At 39.5% G+C, this 24,643-nt stretch overlaps 3 protein-coding genes across 3 annotated transcripts in view; 1 reads left to right on the top strand and 2 right to left on the bottom strand.

The window, feature by feature from the left end:
• csrnp3 (cysteine-serine-rich nuclear protein 3) overlaps nucleotides 1–9,787 on the top strand; it is a 28,788-nt gene extending 19,001 nt beyond the window's left edge. Inside the window, exons 3-6 of the mRNA XM_037686947.1 lie at nucleotides 3,507–3,675; nucleotides 5,983–6,242; nucleotides 8,096–8,392; nucleotides 8,520–9,787. Of these exons, the coding sequence (XP_037542875.1) occupies nucleotides 3,513–3,675; nucleotides 5,983–6,242; nucleotides 8,096–8,392; nucleotides 8,520–9,647 (1,848 nt within the window). The 5' untranslated portion in view covers nucleotides 3,507–3,512 and the 3' untranslated portion in view covers nucleotides 9,648–9,787. The remainder of the gene's footprint in view (nucleotides 1–3,506; nucleotides 3,676–5,982; nucleotides 6,243–8,095; nucleotides 8,393–8,519) is intronic.
• Nucleotides 9,788–12,696: 2,909 nt separating this feature from the next.
• galnt3 (UDP-N-acetyl-alpha-D-galactosamine:polypeptide N-acetylgalactosaminyltransferase 3 (GalNAc-T3)) lies at nucleotides 12,697–19,373 on the bottom strand. Its single transcript, XM_037686948.1, has 11 exons — nucleotides 19,220–19,373; nucleotides 18,514–19,056; nucleotides 17,779–17,951; nucleotides 17,240–17,389; nucleotides 16,847–17,081; nucleotides 16,647–16,764; nucleotides 16,304–16,504; nucleotides 14,143–14,274; nucleotides 13,810–13,911; nucleotides 13,558–13,710; nucleotides 12,697–13,446 (listed from the first exon to the last, which is right to left on the bottom strand). The coding sequence occupies exons 2-11, from the start codon at nucleotides 19,008–19,010 to the stop codon at nucleotides 13,333–13,335; spliced, it is 1,875 nt and encodes a 624-aa protein (XP_037542876.1). The 5' UTR covers nucleotides 19,011–19,056; nucleotides 19,220–19,373; the 3' UTR covers nucleotides 12,697–13,332.
• A 1,732-nt stretch (nucleotides 19,374–21,105) lies between these two features.
• ttc21b (tetratricopeptide repeat domain 21B) overlaps nucleotides 21,106–24,643 on the bottom strand; it is a 309,444-nt gene continuing 305,906 nt past the window's right edge. Inside the window, exons 15-25 of the mRNA XM_037686152.1 lie at nucleotides 23,720–23,826; nucleotides 23,393–23,581; nucleotides 23,077–23,187; nucleotides 22,920–23,001; nucleotides 22,686–22,836; nucleotides 22,445–22,606; nucleotides 22,163–22,358; nucleotides 21,712–21,936; nucleotides 21,454–21,574; nucleotides 21,294–21,361; nucleotides 21,106–21,211 (exon numbers count right to left, since the gene is read on the bottom strand). Coding sequence (XP_037542080.1) covers nucleotides 21,134–21,211; nucleotides 21,294–21,361; nucleotides 21,454–21,574; nucleotides 21,712–21,936; nucleotides 22,163–22,358; nucleotides 22,445–22,606; nucleotides 22,686–22,836; nucleotides 22,920–23,001; nucleotides 23,077–23,187; nucleotides 23,393–23,581; nucleotides 23,720–23,826 — 1,490 coding nt within the window. The 3' untranslated portion in view covers nucleotides 21,106–21,133. The remainder of the gene's footprint in view (nucleotides 21,212–21,293; nucleotides 21,362–21,453; nucleotides 21,575–21,711; nucleotides 21,937–22,162; nucleotides 22,359–22,444; nucleotides 22,607–22,685; nucleotides 22,837–22,919; nucleotides 23,002–23,076; nucleotides 23,188–23,392; nucleotides 23,582–23,719; nucleotides 23,827–24,643) is intronic.

The raw sequence follows: 24,643 nt of genomic DNA, 5'->3' as shown, positions 1-24,643 counted from the left end.
ATTAGATGCTGACTAGTAATATCAGGATGTTTTTGAAAGGATGAAAAAAGAAAGCCAAATGATTTTTGTCTGGTGGCTGCAGTCATATTTATTATAAGAGACAAATTCACTGTAATAGCAATTAGTTTTAGTGTATTTGACTGATGAGCCTGTTCTTGTTTATTTGTCTAATTGCATCATCAGTCAGGGGAGTTAATGAACTGGATTGCTCTTGACAGTGATGGGGTTTCTTATAAAATCTATTACATGATGAGCAAAACCACAAACATTTAAATGAAAACGAGGTAAGGGTGTAATGTCAGTGTGTACAAAGGACTTTAGGTCAACATAAGCACAATTGGGATTCCACAAATTCATTTGATAATCAGATAATCATCTTCCTTATGATGGAGCTTCCTTGGGATGGACCTTTACAAGAGATCCTTCCTGCCTACAGCCATCAGCATCTATAACATCTCTTAATGAAATGAGAATAACGAGTTCAACAAAAAATAATTTCCCTCTGGGATTAATAAAGTATTTTTGATTTGAATTGAATTAAATACCCATAGTTGATTTATATTATCGTGGTAAACATGCATAAGCACATGGTGAGTGTTGTGATGAAGATGTGGGTTTATAACCACTATCATTACAATAGTCAACAGTAAAATGGCAACTGGACGTTTCCCAATATTATGCAGCTCTAATCTAATATAATGATTAATATTGTTTTTTAGACTGTGCATAAAATATTGCTGAACCTTGTCCCTCTAGAACCACATATGGTTGCTGTCACTTGATGTTACTGGTAGATGAAGTAATAAATTGTCTCATTTGGATAACTACAGTATTTTTCACCCATCATGTTTTTTTTTCATAATCTGCATGCCCTGCGACTTATACGTCGAAACAACATATTTATGGATTTTTTTTCCCATATTTATAAATCAATTTTTAGCTGAGATATGACCGTTTTCATTCATTCTGACTGAAAATATTGAACACTACCATTTTCAGCCGCTAGATGGCACTCGAGTAGTATGGCTTGCCATTGTGTCATGTAATAGGTAAAGGGGGCTATTAATGACACAATTGGCTTGCCATAGAGAGCCACCTTCGTCCAGCTCGCTTGGAGCAACCGTCAAATCAGCTTCATTTCGTTGCACCGCCCCAGTGAAACGCAGCTAATTTGATAATTGAAGTGCATTTATTAAGTGAAAGTTCAACTGAGACACACCTTTGCTATAATGTCGAGCAGACAAATAATTGTTTTTAGGTGCTTATCTTGTTAAATTTCAAAGAAATACACATCATTCATCCTTCCTGATTTCCTTCCTGTCTGCGTGCTCCTGGAGCACCGAGACGGTGAATACTTTTGAAATGCAGCAGATTTGACCATTAAAGTCTTTTTAGTAAAAGTTCAACTGAGTCACACCTTTAATATAAAGTCGAGCAGACAAATAATTGTTTTTAGGTGCTTATCTTGTTAAATTTCGAAGAAATGCACAGCGAGTCCTCCCGTGCAGGCGCCTACTTCTGCGTATCGGCTTTTGAAATGCAGCTGATTTGACCGTCAAAGTGAATTTATTAAGCAAATGTTAGACTGAGACACAACTTTACTATAATTTCAATTAAACGAATAATAGTTTTTAAGTATTAATCTTGTTAAAGTCCTCCTGCGCACGCTCCCATGCCACCATTTGGCAGCCAATTGATTTTTGGCACAACACCGGCCCACATTTCCAGGTTGTCAGCGGTGACGTGTAACAAACGCGACACATCAGTGGTGACGTATAATAGATGTGATGTATACGGTGAAGCGACTTATTTATGTATTTTTTTCCCCCACTTTATTAGACATATATGGGTACTGAGTGACATATAAGGTGGTGTGACAAGTATGGCAGTAAATGCGGTACATATGGTTTTGCATATGTGTTATACATTAGTCCCTCATTTATCACGGGATAAGTGAAAAACCGCGAAGTAGAGACACTATGCTTATTTTAGTATTTATATATATTTTAAGGCTTTAGAAACCCTTCCCACACTCTTGCAATGTTCTAAACTCTTAAACCTACATAATTTTAACAACATATACACAGTACTGTTAATGTAGCTAATAAATTGTACATACTGGTACTGTACTAGCTCTGAGCTAAGCAACACAAGCTAGACTCTCGGTTCTGGTTGGACCTAGTTTGTTTCTGCAGAGTGACCAAACCTGCATCAACAAAGCCCAAAATCAGACCTCTAAACTCTTAAGTTACCTACTAATTTTATCAACATATTTATATGTAGCTAATAAATTTTACTTGTAAGTACGTCCCTGGAGCTCTCAGGTTCACCGCTGAGTCTGGAGGTCCAGTTCTAGTTGATGCGCATTTGGGGGGAGGACAGACCTTCTGTTGGCCGGTGTGTGACTGTATGTGGTCGAATTGAGTCCAAGTTGGGATGAAAAAACTTCCGATGGGCCACAAAACATCTCAGGACCTTCTGCGCATGTCCACGCTTCGAAGTCCTCGTGGACCAACTCTCAAGATTCACCAATGGGTCTGGAAGTCTGTGCAGCTTCTCTGCATCCGCTGGGCACCGATCAGATCAAAACTTTACTGCACTTTGTTTATTTTCAGCAGAAGGAAATGGGGCTTCTGAGCGGGGCCCTGTTGCCTTCTGGGAAATGTGGTCATTATGAGAGGGAGTGGGAAGTGGAGGCTTACTGAGAGAAAACTACAAAATGGCGGCACCTATCCAAAATATTTTATTTTTTTGTTAACTTTTTATTGTACAATACTATCCAGTACTGTCCCAATCATGCGAGTAATATTAATAAATTAATTATTATATATATATATATATATATATATATATATTTATTTTTTTTTTTTTGGTCCAATATTTTATATTATGGACTGGATGTTCTCAAACCGCGATAGAGCGAGTCCACGAAAGTTGAACCGCGACGTGGCGAGGGACTACTCATACAGTAACCACCTCATTACAATTATATTCTAATTGACTGAATATCTTTCTGAGACATAACATTGTTTTGATATGAATTGTTCTGTTTTAAAATGCAATCCAGTGTTTTTTTTTTGTTTGTTTATTACATTGTAATGACATTATTGATTAAATCTGTCAATAGAACCTAGTACTGTAGATAATTGGCTTTATTCCAAAGTTTATCCTGATGGGTTGCAGAGCAGGACATATTGGGCCAGTCTCTATGTTTTCTTGAAACTCTCAATCAAACTCAGTGGAATGAACTTCTTCTGTGGCAGATGTAGTTTGTAATTAGCAGCTTTACTGTTCCCTCTTTGCTCCTTTGTGCCAGTGTGATCAATGGCCCAGGGAACGCTGGAAGCTGGGACAGCAGCAAGTGTGTGTGTGTGTGTGTGTGTGCATGCATGTGTGGTGGTCGGGGAAGTTAAGGTTGGTGGCTAATTGAGTGAACAGGAGATTATGAAGGTCCTAAACTGGATATTAAATAATGTAGGGCCCCTTTTGCTGTGTCTCGGTTTCAGGTGCAGATGCGGCAGGCCATGAGCGGAATACTGAAGAGAAAATTTGACGAGGTGGAAGCCTCCTCCTCCCCGTGCTCTTCTGTGCGGGAGTCTGATGATGAGGTCTCCTGCAGCGAGAGTGGGGATAGCAGCGACAGCGTTAACCCCTCTGCCTCAGACCCTTTCACCCGTGAGTGTCTGGTTCCTATGCATGCATTAGTTTCAGTTCAGCACAAATCATTCCACATAAAACAAAGCGGAAGCACCAAAAGCAAAATTCTTTTTACATTTTGTTTTTAAATTCTCAGAGCCAGCCTAAATTTGTTCCTCATCATTAATAACAAGATGCAGGTCAAACATAACAAATCTGCACGTCTGCTGATAAGGGAGCATGATATGAATTTAAAATTGCGGTTGTGTATTGGAGAGAAAAGGAGGCCGGTGCAAGGACAAAGGGGAAGCGTGCACAGCCAGCCTCCCTCATTAGGAGCATTGACAACACACAGGTCAACCAGATGAATGAGCTGATGTCAAGCTGTGTGTGTAACACTGCTGCTACTGTACATGCACCGCAGATGAACTGCTCTCTAACAACTGTGAAGCCCAGCCAAACACAAACGTACCATAAAACAATCCAGCTTTGGATCTAATAGCTCTGTTTAAAAAGAAATTTGAGAATATAGAGATCAAATTAATAGGATTGCCAAAAATGAGGATTGCAGTTTTGTGTTACTGTTGAATAGAAAAAGTTTGACTTAATGAAAATATATTTAATTATCCAACATTTTTCAGTCAGGTCATCTGGACAGTTTATTTTTTGTGCTGAAACGTTTCGCCTTCGATATTTAATTATGAATCAATTAATGTTTTGGTTACAAATGTGGGGTAAAATAAATGAACTGTTAAAAACACTAATGATGAAGGCATAATAAATGTACACAGCCTTAGAGGCATGTTTAAAAGCACACCAGTCACACAGAAAAATACATACAAGATGAAAATCCTCAATAAAACTAATAAACTTTACATATTTTAGGACAAATGATCTAGATTTTTGGAAATTCTGAATGGGATATTCTTTTGCTTCATGACCTAATTGTTAAATTTGAATAGAAGAAAGAAATTCAAATAAGTTTTTACATCATCTTGCTGATAAATAAACTTAATGGCTGAAAAAAATAGTAACCATAATTGCATTGCATTTGGCTTAAAAAAATAAATCTTCTGCAGTCAAACCTACATTTTGTACGCATGGAATGTCACAAATTGGCTTAAATCCTAAATTTGCCTGGACATAAATCACATACCTGTTCGCTGCACTGATGCTATATCTTAAATTATAGATATAAAATTATTATCAACATTATATTACATATTTACAGATTTACTCTTTTTCTATTGTGTGTTGCTTTATGTATGTTCTTTTCTGTCTCTTGTACGGAAGCTGTCATGCTGAATTTAAACCGTTATCACTCTCACTTAAAATATATCAATCAACAATAAAATCTTTATCAATTTTTCAGTTTACAACAATTTTAAATGATACTATCATATGCCTTTGTTTTCTAAACTCCTTCTGTTGTGCTTAATTCATTTCAAAGGTTGCAAATAATTTTTTCTCCACATTTACATAGTAGGTTAGAAGAATCTTCTCTCCTCTTTGTTTTTTTTTTTTACAAACGTTTCAGTGGTAGAGAGATTCCACTGTAATTCTTTATCTCACTGAATGACAATGTAGACCCTATCAACAATATTTAATTTATTTTATTAATATCAATCACAAAAGAGAAGTGCTCTTTGCAGGTTTTAAAATCTATCATATTTCCTATGGATCAATGTGTGAATGAACAGCTGGGGTTAAACTTGAATAAAAAATAACAGCGCTGCGTTATTTTTTCGTTGAACAGTATAATGATGTGCTAAAGCTGGAGAGGGGAATTGTTTAATAGCAACACCTGTACGTTAGTGAGCATGTGCACATTCATGCAACTTTATATTTTTTATCTCGTTTAGACTGTGATGAAAACCTGCTCTGATTATTTGCCTCAATACGACAACTTCTCTTCTGAAGATTATGTCCTTATTACATTGAGTGGAGAATTGCAGGAACCAGATGGTTTCTATTTGTCCTTTCTGTTTGGGGGATGTGTGTGAGTGTGTGTGTGTATTGTAAAGAGGGGGTAGGAGCGGTGGCATGAACACTGGGAATGCTGCTGTTCTTTGCACCTCCCCCTTGTTGAGCTCTCCTTAAAAAGACACACAGGGGAATCGCTTGGCAAGCAGAACGGCTGAAGAATCTGTGCTAAGTTCAAGAAACACGCTGCAAGGTGTTCTGTTATTATTGGCAAGACAGAAGCAATGCCTTATTGTAGGCAACGCTGTGATTTGAAGACTGTAACTTTTTTTTTTCTCTAAATGTCATAAAACACGACTTAAAATTAGAAATGTCTGCCCTGTACCACCTATTTCTTTTCAACAGTCCCATTTTCCCTTGCAGCCGACTCGATCCTGAAGCGAGAGAAGCGTCTGCGTGCGAGGAGAGTGCATTTTGAGAATGTGACGGTGTACTACTTCTGCCGGCGGCAGGGCTTCACCAGCGTGCCCAGCCAGGGCGGCAGCACACTGGGCATGTCCAACAGGCACAGCTGGGTCAGGCAGTACTCCCTAGGGGAGTTTGCCCAGGAGCAGGAGAGGATCCACAGAGATATGCTCAGAGATCACTTGAAGGAGGAGAAACTCAACTCTGTCAAACTCAAGGTAAAAATGTGTTTTGAGCTCGTCTTTGAACAGCAAAAATACATTAAAAGCAGCTCCAAAAATTAATACTTTAACAACATTTTAAAGACTAAATAGAATTGAGTCTTTGGTGTAAAAGTTATTAGTTTAAAATAAATACTTTGTCACTTAGCTCCCCTTTTTGTCATCCAACCCTCCCAATGTCAGGATTCATAGAAAAAATGTGATTTTTTTTTTTCTTCTTTTTAAATATCACCAGTTGTTCATCTTTCTTTGCATTTGGTTTATCTTTAGACTCAATTGCAACTAAACAGCTGTTGTTAAATAGTTTATATTGACGAATTTGGTTGAAAACCTAATTTAGATAACCTTTGGATTTTAACAAGTGACATTTTCTCGTTTTAATTACAGTATTTGCAACTAAGTTTTACATTTTTCAAATTACTATTCTGTAACTGTTGGGCCAAGTGTACAAAATATTTTACTTGAAGACATTTAAAAACAAAATTTCAGTTAAAGAAATCTGTGTTCCTGAATGTTCTTTTAAAAATCTACATAGTAAAAAAATGAGAAATAATTAAATATTGCAAAATGTAGGCAACAAAAGTATACAAAGACATCACCATTTTTTATGTTTGTAAATAATAGTTCAACTTTACCATACAAAAACAAGTTTAAGGCAGTCTATCAGAAAAATAGACCATTAAAATATCGTAAAGCCTTATAAGATTGATATATTTTTAGTCTATTTGAGATATTATATATGGCATATTATATTGTCTAGTTCAGATTTTATTTATTGTCCAAAATTTTTTGAAGTTCAAAATAATATTTATGTTTGTGATGTTGAGTTTCTAACCTCATGACTTTTACAGTTGATAATACAAAAAAAGAAAGTAAATCACATGGACATACATTGTTTTTAAGTAAAGATCGATTGTTCATTTGCACGCTTGTTTGTTTTTTAATTAATGTTCAGGTTACATTTCAACACATTTCACAGAAACTTGAGCTCAGAAATATTTGTAAAACAATAATACATACTGTAGCTCCAAAATCCATGAGACAACAAATAAAACTTGAAAGTTCCTAGAGAAACTTTGGTGGGGACTGCCACGCTGCTGCCAATTAAAAAAATTTGATTTGACAGTACTTTGTTTCCAGGTTTGCTCTCAGCTACCACAATACCAAATTTCAACTGAATAGCTCTAAAAATGGCTATCATATTGTTTCCTTTAACTAAAGTAGCCATCTTGGATTTTTGATTTGGATTCAGTATGTGATGGGAAACGTTCTCATCGTTTTTAGCTCAAGTGGACATCTTGGTATTTTAATTTGCATTAGGAATGTATGAAAACCCACGACCAGAGCAAATTTCAGCTCAATATCTCAAAAAATGATTGAGTTATAGCTGTTGGAAGCTGTTGAGTTCCGTCAGGCATTTTGAATGAGAACAATGGCTTATTTGTTTACAAATTACATCGCCATGATAACTCAAAACGGCAATGAAAATAATAGCACACATTGCGATGCCGAGCCTGTCATTTTGATGTAACATTTGTGGGGTACACATTGCAGTTTGGGCCACATTAACGTTGACAGAAGACTAAGATATAAAGTTAAGAAACCCCAAGTCAGGTGGATAATAATTGGTGCTGCCTTAGTAGGCAGTCCCCAATAACTATCAATTGTTTGGGTTGTTGGAGTTTCAATAGATGTTTTAAAAATCTAACAATGGATATTTTTACATTTTTGTATCAAAATGATATTTTTCCCAATTAAACGTTTCCACAGTATGAGCCAGGTTCAGTCTTCAGGCATGAACCACGTCTTTTTACAATCGTGTCTTAATGTTTTCCCATTTTGTTTCTCAGCTGACCAAGAACGGCACCGTGGAGTCTGAGGAGGCCGACGCGCTCACAGCAGAGGACATCTCTGATGATGACATCGATCCGGACAACACAGAGGTTGATGAGTACTTCTTCTTGCAGCCTCTTACCACTAAAAAGCGCAGAGTGCTGCTGCGCTCCTCGGGGGTGAAGAAGATCGACGTGGAGGAGAAGCACGAGCTTCAAACCATTCGCATGTCCAGGGAGGACTGTGGCTGCGACTGCAGGGTTTTCTGTGACCCAGAGACCTGTGCTTGCAGTATCGCAGGGATAAAGTGTCAGGTACATCCCATAATGCACACATCTATGATTCTATATTGTGAATAAAATTATATTTAAATGGGGGAAAAAAAAAGGAATATATGCATGTTAATGATGCACCATATGGTGAATATTGTGCTTCTCTCAGGTGGATCGAATGTCATTTCCGTGTGGCTGCACTAAAGAAGGTTGCAGCAATTCAGCTGGAAGAGTGGAGTTTAATCCCATCCGTGTCCGGACCCACTTCCTACACACCATCATGAAGCTGGAGCTGGAGAAGAGCCGTGAGCAGCAGCAGACATCCTCAACCAACGGTTACTGTGGCAACGCTAACGACTCGGGAAGCGGAAACCCTTTTGCAGAGGCGCAGCACCGGTTAGAGTACTCGCTGACCGACTCCGTCCCTCAGACGACCAGTATGCACCTGCCCGCTGCAGATGAGCTGGAGGAACCGCTAGATGATGATGAAGATGATGATGAGGAAGAAGATGAAGAGGAGGAGGAGGAGAATGAAGAAGAGGAGGAGGACAGCAGCAGCATTTGCAGTGGGCTGTCTGACTCCAGCACACAGAGCTTGGCTAACAGTGACTCTGAGGATGAGGAGGGTGACGATGACGATGCAGAGAAATGTGTGAATTTTGAGGAAGACTTAACGACGCCAGCAGTTTCTCACACCGAAGTGGTGCCATTGTCCTCTGTGATGTGTTACAGTGATGGCTCTGTGGGACACGATCACATCAATGGAAACCCTTACTTGATGAACTCTTCCTCGGCTGAGTACTATCAGCTGGGGAACTCCAGTACAGACTTGAACAGTCAAACCAGTCAACCCAGTGAATCCTACAGGGAAGCCTTAGCATTCCAAGATCCAGTCAGTACAACCAACGGTAATGTGGTGCAAGGACCATTCAGCCTGTCTGCCGAGCAGTACACAGGCTACTCTAATCAGACAGAGGACCAGTACTCGGCCAGTCCCCATTTTACTCTGAATGGTGGCCCTACTGCTGCCCCGTTGACCAGCTACACACCTGACCAGAACAACAAGGTGCTGTCCAAGGCGGTGTTTGCGGAGCAGACGGAGAACCAGAACGAGACACAGTTTCAGAACTACCTTAATAACAGTCAAAGTTCCTACAGCAGTCACAGTGCACGTATGACAGCTGAGCAGCCTCCAAAGGAGTCAAGTGCTAATGGACATTCTGACCTAACCTTACTAGCAAACAATACAAAGAACCTTCCTTTACCAGACCATTGCCCTGAGGTCACAGCTATCTGAAGGGCGCACCTTATAATAAAGTGTTCATTCATGATTATGTCTTCACTTGAGTCTGGCCAAGTTGTGTTTCTAGAAAACAAAATCGTTGCTTTTTTCCCCACTTTCACAATAACGTAGGCCTGTCACGATAACAAATTTTGCCGGGCCAGTAATTGTCACAGAAATTATTGTGATAAACGATAATATTGTTTGAAATTTGACAATAATTAGTAATTATTGTCAAATTTAAGAAGAAATTTTTAATTTGTTTTGCATGTAGTACCTTTTTTGACCACCGGATGGCAGTATAAGACTGTTTGAACCAAACTATGGATAGTGAGGGAGCGAGCAGTGTGGCTTTAAGAAAGAGGCCCCTTGACGTGACATGGGCTGTCTCTCAAGTTTTTCGGTTCTCAAAATGGCGGATGCTCTGTGTGGTTTGAGCTCTTTAACATAGCATTTTTTACACAAAGCTTTTAATAAGCTTAGTTGCTTTTAACGATCCAAAAACACGATTGTGGACAGTTAAAATGGATTGAAAAGAGAAGGGGAGGGGTCAGTGAAGAGCACCAGAGTTGAGTTTTTTTGTCGTCCAGTGTCTTCAGTAGAAAGAGACATGAAGAAACGATAGCCGATAAATGAAAATCAGGTTGATAATTTTCATTTATCATGCGATTAATTGATTTATTGTTTATTGCGACAGGCCTACAATAATGTTTAAAGCAATTTACAAAACAGTCCATTTTCATCTGTAACTGTAATGCCATACAGTTTGCAGTGGAAACCATTTTGAGGAACTGTTCAACGACAACACAAAGCAGATAAGAAAAATAACGCATTGTATTTATTTCATGCTGTGCAAAGTATTCTGTAACTTTTGAAGTAAAGTTCTAACTTTAAGCAGATATTGTACTGTAGATTGAACTTTTCTATGTCTGCTGTATGTGTCAAATGTGCAACAAAAAAAAAAAAGTTTGTCAGTTTATTTATTGTAGCTTAAAAGTGGAAATGTTTTGAAAAAACGTGCATGCAGTTTTAGAAATCTCGGTGACATTTGTGGAAAAAATATATCTTTGTTTTGTATCAATGTATTGAAAAAAGTGCAGTACTCATAATGTACATTTCTGCTTTTTGTTTGTGGCATAATTTAACGCTTTTCTATGAGTCTGAAAAGCATAAAAAAATATCTTTGGGATCCAAGATGAACAGGCATGTCAATATAAAGCTCTTTGCACTGAAAGTATGTGAAGGGGTCCAGTGGCATGCAGTGGGTTTTACGTTTCTAACCCTTCACTTTTAAAATACACACATAATTAGCATGTCACTACAAATGAATTTGACGGTTTTCATCAAAACAGGGATTTTAATAAAGCGGTTGGTATATTTTCAGATAGTGGAGGAAGCTTGATAGACGGGCGGTGACTACTTGAGAAAATCTGTTTAAGAACCAAGAGGTTTATTTATGTGGATTGGATGCAAATGTGTTTGTCCTTCTGAAGTGCAATAGCTGTATCCAGGCTGTCCTGTACTTGTACACATTTTATCTAAAGCGCCACAGCTTTTATTAAACACGATTACAGATTCTTAAATAAGTCTGGTGGAAACAAATGCTCACAGTTGACAATCAAAGCTTATGTTCAAACATGATCCCACAAATCAGCAGTAAAATCAACCCAAGACGTCTGTTCGTCATCAAAAATAACTGAAAAGCAGATCTTAGGAAAAAAAACATGTAAAAAGAAAAGCAAAAAAAATGTTTTTTTCATATAACTGACAACCCCCTCTGAAATGACTGCAGTGTTATACCGTATTTTTCGGACTATAAGGCGCATTAAGCGAAACAAAACAGTATAAGTCAAACTTTATTCAACTCATGCACAATAACCACTTAAAAATCAGTTTGTGGTCAGTAAGCACAACCATAATTAATATGCACGGCGCACCGGATTATAAGGCTCACTGTCAATTTTTAACAAAATTAAGATTTTAAGTGCACCTTAAAGTCCGAAAAAATACAGTACTTTTACAAAAAGCTTATTGCTCCTGCATGAATACAAACATTTGCATCTTTTTGCAAATATCTGCAGCTTCTTCATAATCAAAAGGTTTAGTGCTAAAGTTTTTGTGTTTGTTTGTTGACTAGCATTGGGAAGTGAACACGACTTTCAAAGGCATCAACATTAGCGGTTACTGATACGTTTTGTGCCAAAGTGATCAGGCGGCTCCTTCCAGTGACACTACATCCTGTTTGGATTCTTTTTCCAGTATTTATTATGAATGAAAAATATTGAAATGTGTATTTATTGTGATTTACTAAAGTAAAACTGATTATCTTAATATTGTCTTTTGTTTCAAGTTAGTTGTAAATGCTTCACGTGCCTGGTTTATTTAATTTGGTTTTCTATTTGGTGAAATGCAGACGATTTGCACAAAATGGTACTTTTGTTTCCAATGTGTTTGGTTTCCAAATGTAAATAGAGCCAACATGGTTTTCAAATAAATTTTATAAAAAGTGTTTTTTGTGGTGTCAATCAGTTATGAGTTAATATGCTGGTGCAGAACAAACATGTTATATAAATGTGCCATTTCTATGTGCACTGCGCCCTCTGCAGGCTACAGGGGTCAATAACACGAGGTGGAACTACTCAACAGAATTTATTTTACTCAAAATAACATCTCATCATGGCACGGTAACACTAAACTGTTTCCATTTGACAAAAACAAACGTTCAATCATCTTTAACCAGTCACAAAGATTATTTCACAGTCATCAAAATCACCAGTGCTTGCACCAAAATATACATTTGTGGACTCTTGACAAGATGCACACAAGAAGACAGCTTCAGGCATTTGATGAAGTTTGTTTTTTGTGAATACTTTCTTAATGTCTTTCTAAAAACAATACTTTTTTTTTAATAATAACTAAAGATGTTGATGCAGCTAAGAGATGTTTAAGAGTGAAATGTGTTTGTATGCTTACAGATGAGAAGACAAAAAATTTTATTTTAACACCTATTAAGTCCAAACACTTGTCTAAACTGATATAAAAATTAGCAATTCCCTTTCTCTTTAGATAAAAAAAAATATATATTTAAAAAGCAGAAAATAATAGGTAATGGTTTGTTGCAACCTCTCAACCTTCATCAATTGCATACCTCGGTCACAAAAATTTTATAAAATAAAAAGATAAAATACTAGTTAAAAAAACATGCCATCAAAAAGCACTGGACAGTTCCAAATAAACAATCTTATACTTTAAAGAATATACTTCAATGGGTCAATGCTTGTCAGTCTCGTGTGTTTCTGCCTTTTCCTTTCTGTCTCTTTGGTGCATCACATAACCAGCTTGAGCCTGTTGTCCGCCCCACTCGAGTTCACTAAAGTATAGGCTGACTTTAAATATTGCATATTTGGATTGTGAAGCTATTAAGACGTGTAAAACGTAAAAAAGAGGCACTTGTCTAACGTGCGTCTTAACTGCTGCAAGAACTGTTGACTTCCTTGTAACAGTGGCACATGATGGTTTCTTCTAAAGTCCAGACGTTCCAGCAGCAGTAGTTCAGTTCTTCCAAGTATAAAAATAAATTAAAATTCAAAGAGGTTACTGAGCTAAAAAAAAAAAAAACTGCATAAATTATAGAATACTCGTGTCCTAGAGTATGCTCGTGCATACAAAGTAGACATGTTTTAAGTAGTGTTTTGCACACTTAGACGAAGGACCAGTGCTGGTATCTGTCCGAGGGGTTGCACAGAGCCAAAGAGGGAAGCTCGTGACGAGCAGTCAGACACATGCTCCATCCTGGTAAGTAGAGCAACTGGTTCTAAATGCAGAAAGAATAAAATATTACTTCTCTGTAAACATAATCCAGGTATCTGGAATCACAAATTGGTTTGCTTCAAAGGAAAAAAAAAAATAAAAATGGCAAACTCACATCCTTCAGTTCCCATCTCTGTTCTGCTCCCACTAATGTATTCCTGCTTTTGTACTGGCAGTCTTCCAGCTTCACAGCCACCTCTGTGGCATGCAAACACAGCTCCTTCTGAATGTTGTGTCTAATCTCTAGATGTGTGGAGTACTCAAAATACTAAGGAATTAGAAAAGAAAAAAAAAAACAGGTGATGTGGCTGAAGTGTGAACTACAAGGTTTTGCCAAAAGTGACTGAAGCAACATTTTCTTTCTGACCTGGTTTCCTCCAAGTCCATGACATGGGTACATAATCAGTGGTTTTCCCCCCTCGTTGTTCTCCCCAGCATCCATACATGAGGCTTTACCCACATTTTTAACCTACAGAAAGAGAGAAGGGGAAAAAAGGAGAGCACGAGAGGAAACAAAATGAAAAACCAACATCCAGCACAAGCTGTTCAAACAACTTGAGCCTCTGAAGTGTTTTCAGTGGTGTTAAACTGGAACAGCCTTGCACCCTCAGGAGGTCCCAAAGTGGAAACCTACAGCAACTAGACGGAACTTGGAGATTTGGAAAGGACGGAGAGATCTTGGTAGGTTGTGTGAGCTCACCGAGCCAAAGAGGAGCGGGTTGAGATCAGGCATGAAGACTTCTGGGTAAACATTCTTCAAAAACCACGAGAAGCTTTTGCACTGCAGCCGCTCTCTGAGGTCCACGCGGGCGGAGATGTCTCCAAAATGTCTCTGTTAGAATGATAACATCAGGAAGAACTGAACAAATCCTGATGTGCTGACTTTACTTTGAAACACAATGAAAAAAAACAAACTTAATTTAGCAAAGCCTAGACAGTTTTATTTGGGGGAAATATTTAATATGAATAGTTAAAAAGAACTAGCTTGTTCTTGTTTTCATTCCCAGGTTTAAATCTGTTAAAACAATTGTCTAAAAGAACTGGAAAATGTTTGTTTCCACTCAAAAAAAAAAAAAGAAATTTAAAACAGAATGGATGCATTTAGGCATTTTTAATACAAACACTCTTATTCACGGTAAAAGGTCTTTTAGAAAAGGGTCATTTTAAACTCATGCAAATTACACACAGATAAAATTAAGCAAACACTTAAGATAAAGCATAAAAAAAGTGCTGTGTGTACTACACTGCCTGGCCCAAAAAAAAAAAAAAAAAAGTCACCACCTGGATTTAACTAAACAAATAGGTACGAGCCTCCTATTGGATAATTACTGAATGGGCGATTATCTTTCAGCTGGCAACAAGTTATTTAACCCCAACTGGTGCAATGAGTTGCTTCTCATTTCTTAAGCATGTTTAAAGACACACGGCGTGGTCATGGAAAAGATGTCTGTCTGTTTAAGAAGGGTCGAATCATTGGCATCGAGCAGAGAAAACATCTTAAGGAGATTGCAGAAACTACTTAAACTGGGTTAAGAACTGTTCAACGCATTGTTAAAAACTGGAAGGATGGTGGGGACCCATTGGCTTCCGAGGAAGAAATGTGGCTGGAAAACCTGAATGATCGTGATCGACGATCACTTAAAGGTTTGGTGAAATCAAATAGAAGAAAAACAACAGTAGCACTCAGGGCTATGTTTAATAGTGAAAGTAAGTGCATTTCCAAATGCACAATGCGAAGGGAACTCAAGGGATTGGGTCTTAACAGCTGTGTGGCCTTAAGAAAACCACTAATCAGTGAGGCTAACTGGAAGAAAAGGTTTCAATTGGCTTGGAAGCAAAAAGATTGGACTCTGGAGCAATGGAAGAAGGTCAAAGGTCTGATGAGTCCAGATTTATCCTGTTCCAGAGTGATGGGCGCATCAGGGTAAGAAGAGAGGCAGGTGAAGTGATGCACCCATCACGCCTAGTGCCTAGTCATCAAGATCTTGGTGAAAAATTAATCCAACACTGGATGGAAATAGATCTTGTGACATTGCAGAAGCTTATCGAAACGATGCCACAGCGAATGCATGCCGTAATCAAAGTTAAAGGCAGTCCAAGGAAATATTAGTGTGAACTTTTTATTTTTTTATTTTTTTTTGGTGGCGACTTTTTTTGAACAGGCAGTGTATATTGCTGTTATCGCTCAGATTTTCTGATGTAATGACGAGTATCCCTGTGCTCCCACTTGATTAATCAGCTACAAACAAGTATTTGATGGCTGTTTCTTTTAAAGTGAAGTGTAAAAGCACATTTCAAAGGATCTGGAGGCACCTCATGCTCTTAAACACTGAGCCCTTAATGAGGACAATTGTGCTTGCACAAGTGTGCACTGATGGCACAGTGGGACAGAGCTGGACTCGTCAGTTAGGCACAGCCCTGATCCCTATGAGACCACATGTTGGCAAACGCTGAGGGGCTGTCATTTACCAGAGCGGACTTCCTTTGGAGCTTTTCATTGTTAGTCGATATGTTCCATACTTTGACAGCGGATCTACGTCTCCCCATTCTGAAGGATGCATCAATGTTTTTAGGTATTACTGTACACCAAGCAGTACAATACTAAATTGTTCTCCTTGCTTTTACTTGCAGAGCATGTTCAGCAACTCATAATCATAACGCTTGTGAGCAATTCAGGAACAAGAGCAGGATTTGCTTGAGCTTGCCTAAAAAGGGAGATAATAAGTAGCCTTCAAAACACTTATTTACAGCCATGAATAAAATGAAAGACCAAGACTCAGAGCAATTTGTTGCTTCTCAGAATTAAAAATGCTAAACTGATACAGCTTAAGAAGCAGATTAGATGTAGAAGTGTCGCTTACGTCTTTTGCGATTCGCGCTGCTTGCTGGTTACGACGATAAAAGATTTCCTTGTACTCGTCCATCCAAACCTCAGCCAGCCGTACTTGGTTTCGAGCAATAACTTGCGTACCTTTAGGAAAGGTGTGGGGGCTTTTAGTGCGGAACACGTGACCAACAATGGAGCACGGGATGATCTCCAGCTGTCCACCGCACTGCCACACCTGCAGGTTGGTGGGAACAGACAGGCACAGACGCACAATGACACGCAGTTAAGACACACCCGTGAAGACGTCGGCATACCAGAAAAACTCCCAAGGGCGATAAATCAGAACTGCTGCACAAGACAACAGCTTACTGTCTTACCCTAAAAGACATTTCAATATTTTCACCTCCCCAGATTTCCATCTTTTCATCGTAGCTTCCGACGTGGTAAAAATAGTCTTTAGAGATAGAAAAGAGGCCGCCAGCGAACGTGGGAGTCCTGTAAAACAAAATACATAATTCTTAAACATAATTTTAAGGGTTAAAACGATAAAAAGGAGGTGACGATTTATAATACTTACTTAATGGGATACGTTTCATCCCTCCTCCGTTGTTTCTCATGATCTGGTAGAGTCTCCCATCCAAAAGAAAGACCCCAATCAAAGTTGCCCCGATTGTGGCTCTGTCCATACGGGGACGGTTTCATAAACTCAAACGTGTTGAGATCAATAGTGGTTATATCAGGACTCACTACAGCAGTGTAGTTTTCAGCTATCCTTGCCAACAGAGGCTCCAACCATCCATTAAAGCATTCACCTGTTGACACACACACAGACACTGCGTCACAACTTTATTAATAACTTGTATCTTGGCCTTTAAGAAAAGTAAACATTGCTTTGTGCAGTTGTGGGTGTGTAAGTAAGGGTGTGTAAAATCTTTTAAGACCATGAGTAATGTCAGTGGTATTGACTAACAATGAGCGTCGAGAAAGGTGAGCGTGTCACCGGTGGCCACAGAGGCACCCAGCAGCCGAGCGGTTATGAGTCCTTTTCTTTCTCGCTGGCGAACTACTCGCACGATGCTCAGCCTCTTCAAATACTCATCCAGCTCATCCTTCAAAACATCTGAAAGCACAGGATATTCATTAGACATTTAGAAGTCCAGAGCCTGGCAAACAAAAAAGAATTGTACTCCATTTGTGGCATACTTCTTACAAATCCCAGAGTTTTAAATGTCAAATGGACAGTATTCCCCAAAACGCTGTTCTCTTAAGCGTTACGTTTCCTTTACAACATTTGACCCATTTGCAAGCGTCAACTCAACTTAAGTTCGCTCTCGTCTAATACCACTATGGAAAGTACTCATTGGCAGCCTTTTGAGGCTATTTGTTACCCACTTCTGATGCCACAGGAACACGAGGCTCGTTTTAACGCTGCCCACCCACCATGCTGCATATAATCAAGACTGAAAAGTGAGACCTGAGCGGTCTTGAAAGACCCTCTTGAGTTTTTACCATCAACGCTGGCATCGTCCACCAGGATGATCTCCTTGAGGAGAATGGCCGGAGAGGTGTGGAGGACGCTGTATACTGTCCTGAGCAGAGTGCTCCAAGCTTCATTGTGAAACACGATTATCACACTGGTGGTGGGCAAGGGGGGACATCGCCTGAAGGTTTGCTCAATACACCTGCATTAGAAGGACAGAAAATAAATACCTGACTATCCTGGATAGTTTCCAAGGTGTCATGGTCTGGTTATTACATTTGCAGGCTCTCTCCCTTGTGGAGTCCATTTCATCTGTGACACATCATGAGGCAACTTTTAAAGTACCTGCCATGCTGGGAGTGGAGGAGATTTAGCAGATCATCCAGTGCATAGACGTACACCAGGTCTAACCCGTGCAGCATACACAGGAAGTCATTAGGTTTCACTGTACTCGGATGTCAGAAATCTGTGCGTCTGTCTGAATTTGGCCAAAGTAATTGAGCAGGCATGTTGAAACAATGTCTCAGTCACTTTAATCATCTCTGTGGTTGCTCTGACATTTTCACCCATTGTAGCAAGTACGAGAAATTTGTTTGAGTTAGACTGCCCTGTCAAATTACCCTATCAACATTACAATACGTGTGGATAATTTCCAGAGTTTGAAAAGAGAAAAAATAAAAAAAAACTAGAACAGTGTGATTTTTTTTTTTGGCTCAGTGAGCACAGATTTATGAAGATTTAAAAAAAGCATGATTTTCACATACTCCGGTGGTCTTGTGTCTGCTCCCAGGTCTCTGCTTAAAGAGATGCGGTCACTTGCGTAAACGTTAAAGCAGTGTTTCTCGTCACCCCTGTCCTTCTCCTTCTGCTCTTCGGGGCTCAGTGAGTTTGTGTGGAAAGGTTTCCCAGCAGCTCCAGGAGCGAGCGGGTTCTGAGGCGGCCTCTCCAGAGCCGGTCTGAGCTCAGCAGCAGTGTAGTGACCCGGCAGGCAGGAGCCACTGCCTGATTGACCCTGCTGCCTCACCGGGGCTTTGATCTGCATCTTTGGCATGGAGTCCCTCAGGTTATTGACAGCTCCCATCACCAAACCCAGCACGTTGTCCCGCTTCACGGACATCCCCTTCAGCCAAGGGTCCTCCGGCTGGCTTTGGGTACCAACCTCCCATTGTATGAAGAACACAAATGTCACAAACACTAGGGCCACTATTGCCAGTACATAAGGGTGCAGTCTTCTTCGGAGAACTCTGCGAAGAGTTGTCATTCTTTGTTAATGGAGAGGATCAGGCTGCCTTTGGACTGAGATTCAGCTGCAACAAACATTTACAACCATTAATAACGTTTGAAAAGTTCAGAAAATGTTTAAGAAAACACAATGATTACCTGATACACTCAATAAGTGTTTAGCTTTAAGTGCTTTACTAAATCAGCAAACAACCTCGGCTATGGATTCCTTCAGATTAAAACACGTACCATATGAGTGGATGAACTTTTAGGTGTTTTCAAAAAATCCAACGACCATCATCATCCTGCTTTAACATCGTGTCGTTTGGTGCTTCAGCTCCACAAACAGTAGATGATCCAAGACCCACTCTGACTAAACTTAACTTAACTTCCGTTTTGTTGGATCCAGGTGCGCTCCTCAGGTAGAGGGCGGGGACACGCCGACGCGCCTGCGCACTGACGACTAGTCCATACCTGAAGAAACTTCTGAAGGATGATACCGACAAAAAAAAAAAAAAAAAGTAGCCCAAAGGTTGAAGTCAGGCGTTGAACGGAACTTGTTGATAAACAGGATACGAGGTGAAGTTTAGAGGAATAAAAGCTCGCGCTCCTCCTCGGAGTCGGTAAAGTAATGGATTTGTTCAAATGGTCACTGGGAAGTTGCTGCGTGCGCAGGAACGCACATCTTTCACGCAGGGTTGAAACTTAATGAACGAGTGCTGTTAAAACTGAAAAGTCACATCATCGTGAAACAAAAGAAGTCAAGATTTCGACTCCGTGGGGGCGGCTTGAGCTTTACGTGAAAGAAAGCCGACACTCACCGCTTCTCGTCTAATCCTTTAAATGTCCCACAGACACAGAGAGAAGAGGAGTCCACCCGCGGTGAGGCAGATTTGGAGTGTCTTTCTGTCTCCGGCTCGCAGTGACTCCTCCACCTGCAGGGACCGTGTCCCCCCGTCGCCTCCACGCCGCAGCAGTTTATTATGTCCATTACAACGCTCTGTCTGCGTGGACACAGGGTGTCCATCCTCAGTCAGGAGGGGGCATCATTAACAAACAAAAACTGAATCTTATGGGTAAAATAACAATAATAAAAAAGGGCTTTTTTCATTTTAAATACCTTTATTATTATATTTATTAAATATATATTTTTCTTTACTTTATTTTTACACCCTTACCTTGGTTGGTGCAGCATCAATGTGTGTCATGGAGGCTGCACAGCTGCAGAAAGAAAAGCTTTGCAGAGAGTGGTGAAGGCTGCACAGAAGACTGTTGGAGTCAATCTCCCCACCATCAGACATCTACACCTCCAGATGCACAAAGAGGGCCACCTGCATCATGAAGGACCCCACTCACCCAGCACATACACTTTTTGACCTGCTCCCCTCAGGAAGGAGGTTGAGGAGCATTAAGGACAGAACCACTAGACTGAGGAACAGCTTCTACCCTGAGGCTGTTAGTCTCATGAATCCATAGTCAGGATTATCACTGTAATGCCACTTGGTTGTTGATGTGTGCTGCTGACTATCCATGCTGCTGATCTCATGCTGCTGATCTCATGCTGCTGAGTTATTTCATGTTGCTCTGTTTATTCGTACTCATCTGCTCACACAGACTCATGTTCGTGCTGCTGTTGTTTGGCACATTGCTTTGTACTATTAGTGCTTAGTGTATTAGTAGTTTAATGTATTCTTAGTTTAGTGTATTTCTTAGTTCATGTCTTGGATCGTATTACTGTTTTTCTTTGCAATTTGTATTTTTGTTGGATGTAACTGGGATCCTGTGTGCATAGTTTTGTTCCACCTCATGTACCACATGTGATGTGAATGACAATAAAAAAAAACTTTGAATTCTTTATTTGTTTTTGAAGAGAGCAACAATCGTCACGATGAACACCTTTTGTGGAATTACAAAGAGTACATTTGTTCATAAGATCCCCCTTCTATAAGGTCCTCTTACACTGCAAAAACATTTATGTAGCTGCTTTATGTCTGGAATTTCTCTTTGGACTGCCAGCTTTTTATATGCTCTGAAAATATAGCAGTATGTTTGAGGTTCTTCCCAGTGAAATAAAACGTATGACTATACATTTTTAATTTGACTGTAAAAATTCAAACAATAAAACTCTCTGTCTCTCGTACACACGTGCACATATGTCCGGCATTATGATCTCAAGGTAGCACGAGCTTTGTCCAGAATCTCTTTTTTCATTTTGGGATAATTTGGATATGCAGCAAGAACCTGTGGACAGACATAAAGCTGATTCCAATCATAAAACCACATCAAAGACGTAAACCTGAACATTCATATACAGATGTCTCACCTTGTGGCACACATCTATGGTATGGACATGTCTCTTTGATTTCAAGTGGTTAAAAGCGAGCTTGTATCCTGAATAAAACACACACACATTAAGATGTTAGAAATATAGCTTTCTTAAAGCTTAAGAAAAAAAAGTGAACATCTGATTTTGCTTGTCATACCAATAGTTGGGTTAGTCTGATTTCCATATTTCCAAGCCAGTTCATAGCTGAGAGCTGCATCACGGAATGCCTGGTCTTTTTCCATTATGTATCCCTGATATTCATAGGCTTTGCAGCATGACTGGGAAAAAGTGCAGTTCCACATTCAGATTAAAGTGTCAGACTTTAAAATGCACACAAAAAAAAGGATGTTTGCAAGTTAGTGAACAAAGTTGCCTTGATGTTGTATTCAAGGAGTAAAAACCTTCTCAGGCTGACCTTGTTGTGATTGAGACATCTTTTCAGAAGGTCCCCAGCCATGTCATACTTCCCTGAATGAATGTATATGTCTGCCAGGAGGAGCCAGCTCTTCTCAAACTCATCGGCATCAGCAGTGTTCCAGTTCATCTTCGCAACGCGTTTGAGCTGGTTCCTGGCTCGGGGAGTTTGTTTCAGCATCATGTAAGCTGTGGCCATAGCCAACAAAGCTGGGACGTGGTCTTTCTGAATTGAACCGGAGAATTTAAATGAAATAGGATGATTTTAAACGCACCACACATTTATACAGCTGAACTACTACCATTGTAATGATAAATTCAGCCTGAATGGGCACTTTATACCCAGATGGAACTGACAGACAAGATAGTCTGAAATAACACACAGCTCCTAGTGCGGCCATATATTTACACAAGGAGTAATGTGACTTAATGCGCATCATTAGTTTACTTACCTCATTGTTTGCAATCTCTGTGAAAACATTAAGTGCTTTCTCTATATTGGCCTTCTGTTTAGTAGCAAGCAAGCAGTAGTTCTCCAGGATGCGGAGTTGTACATGTCCGCCCGGCGTCTGAGGCTTTATCTCCTTGAGCAGCTTCTCTGCTGTTCTCACAGCAAGCTGCTCTGACTCTTGCTTCTCTGTGGAGTTGCTGAGGAGTGACAAAGAGGAAACATGTTATCATTAAACTAAAGCCTGTGAGCTAATCGAGGAACCCGTCGCGATAGGTCAGCTCACCCCATTTCACCATCTAAATTCTCAAACACTTCTCCTCCGATTGTATCATTGTCAGGATTTAGGTAGATTTCAATCATGTTGTACACGGCGTTTTGTCCCCAGTCGTTGTCTTTCCGAGCCTTATTAAAATGTCGAAGAGCATCATTAGGTTCTCCCGTGTACCTGAGAAGAAAGCACAAATTTAGTCGCAAGGCTTGAACAAAAATGACCATAATCTTAGAAAGACTGTACTGACACTTACCACAGGTAAAGCCCTTTGCAGTAGTTAAACCCAGGGTCAAACTTAGCCCTGGAAGAATGTTTCTCAGCACCTGACAGAGATTTGGGTACTTCTTCTAACTTGCCAGCTCTCCTCGACAAATCAATAAAACGTGACAGAGTTGGGTAGTTGTCTGAAACAAGTGTGACTTATTTTGAGAATTGCATCAACTTACATTTCTGTTTAGCTCTGGATAAAAACAGACAAGTACTGCACCTGGTTTGTGCTTTAGGAGGTCTGCAAAATCTGAAACGGCCATGGCGTAGTCTTGCTTCCGAAAATGTATTTCTGCCATCATCTAAGAACAAACACGTAGTAGTTTTTGTGTGTATGTGTGTAAGTTTCTCAAAAGTTTGTGGGGGCAGAGACAAACCAGAGTTGCTTCTTCATTAAACTCATCATTCTTCAAGATTTTGCTGCACTGGTCCTTGCATGCATCAATCTCATCTAGAGTAAGGTACAGCTGTGCCAACTCCAGCATCACCTAAAGAAGAACACGTTTATCTGGATAACATTCATGTCACATGAGTTCTTTGGACAATAACACTAAGCAAATAAATTTGATTAAATCAAACCATCAACAACTGAAATCACGCAATAAAAAAGGGTTACAAGATTAAAAAACACCAGTGCTTGTTACGCACAGCTGCAGAAAGTACACAGAACGGTTTTGATTCAGCTGCACAGACCTTGCGATCCGTCTCACAATACACAAGAGCTTCTTTGTAGAATTTGACTGCTCTCTCATAGCCCTTCTGACTTGTGTAGTGTTTGGCGATCTCGGCACAGATCTCAGCAGCAAGTTGCTTCTGCGCAGGGACGGCATCAGGCTGCTCCAACTGCACGAGCTTCAGCACCTTGGCTTGCACAGTTCGAGCCTACGAAGACCAAGTTACACAACGTTGTTACTGAAAGTCATCGCAACGATAAAAATGATCAGTGCTGCCGCAGGAAAAACTAGTAGATAGACATTTCTTCATGTACCAAAGCTAAATATTTAGGAGGAAGAAACTTACTTTTTCCAGAGAACGTAAAGCTTCTTCATTTTTTTCAACTTTGTTTTGAATTTTTGCCAACAGGACCAGATAACGGCAGTTATCTGATAGTGCATGCAGTTCATTAGCTAAAAAAAATGGGAAAAACACAGCAAAACATTTAAATAAATGTAAGTGCAAGCAACAGAGTGGCTCATCCTGTTCCGCAGGTTGCATTCACTATGACAATATGCACAAAGCATGACTGTAGTTTAAAAAAGAAATAAATAAAAATAAGAGCTTATGAGCTACTGAGGATAGGGTGCATATTGTAGCACACCCTGCTGGTCAAATGCCTCAAATTGTCCTCACATACCAAAAGAACAGAACAAGTTTGATGACACCGACAGAAACTGTTTGAACTGTAATTTTGCTGTCTGTTTGGATGACTTACTGTCAGTTTTAAATAGTTGTAATGGTTTCAAAAGACTTTTCAAAAACACTGAAAGTCTTGGACAAATTACTTTTTTCAAATTATATATATATATATATACAGGTCCTTCTCAAAAAATTAGCATTTTGTGATAAAGGTCATTATTTTCCATAATGTAATGATAAAAATGAAACTTTCATATATTTCAGATTCATTGCAAACCAACTGAAATATTTCAGGTCTTTAATCGTTTTAATACTGATGATTATGGCATACAGCTCATGAAAACCCAAAATGCCTGTCCCAAAAAATTAGCATATCATGAAAAGGTTCTCTAAACAAGCTATTAACCTAACCATCTGAATCAACGACGTAACTCTAAACACCTGCAAAAGATTCCTGAGGCTTTTAAAAACTCCCAGCCTTGTTCATTACTCAAAACCGCAATCATGGGTAAGACTGCCGACCTGACTGCTGTCCAGAAGGCCATCATTGACACCCTCAAGCAAGAGGGTAAGACACAGAAAGAAATT

The sequence above is a fragment of the Nematolebias whitei genome, chromosome 13 (genome assembly GCF_014905685.2).
Source record: "Nematolebias whitei isolate Nwh7 chromosome 13, NemWhi1, whole genome shotgun sequence".
NCBI classification, from domain to species: domain Eukaryota; kingdom Metazoa; phylum Chordata; class Actinopteri; order Cyprinodontiformes; family Rivulidae; genus Nematolebias; species Nematolebias whitei.
The sequence above is the reverse complement of the archived record's forward strand: the minus strand, read 5'-3'. Positions and strand labels throughout refer to the sequence as shown.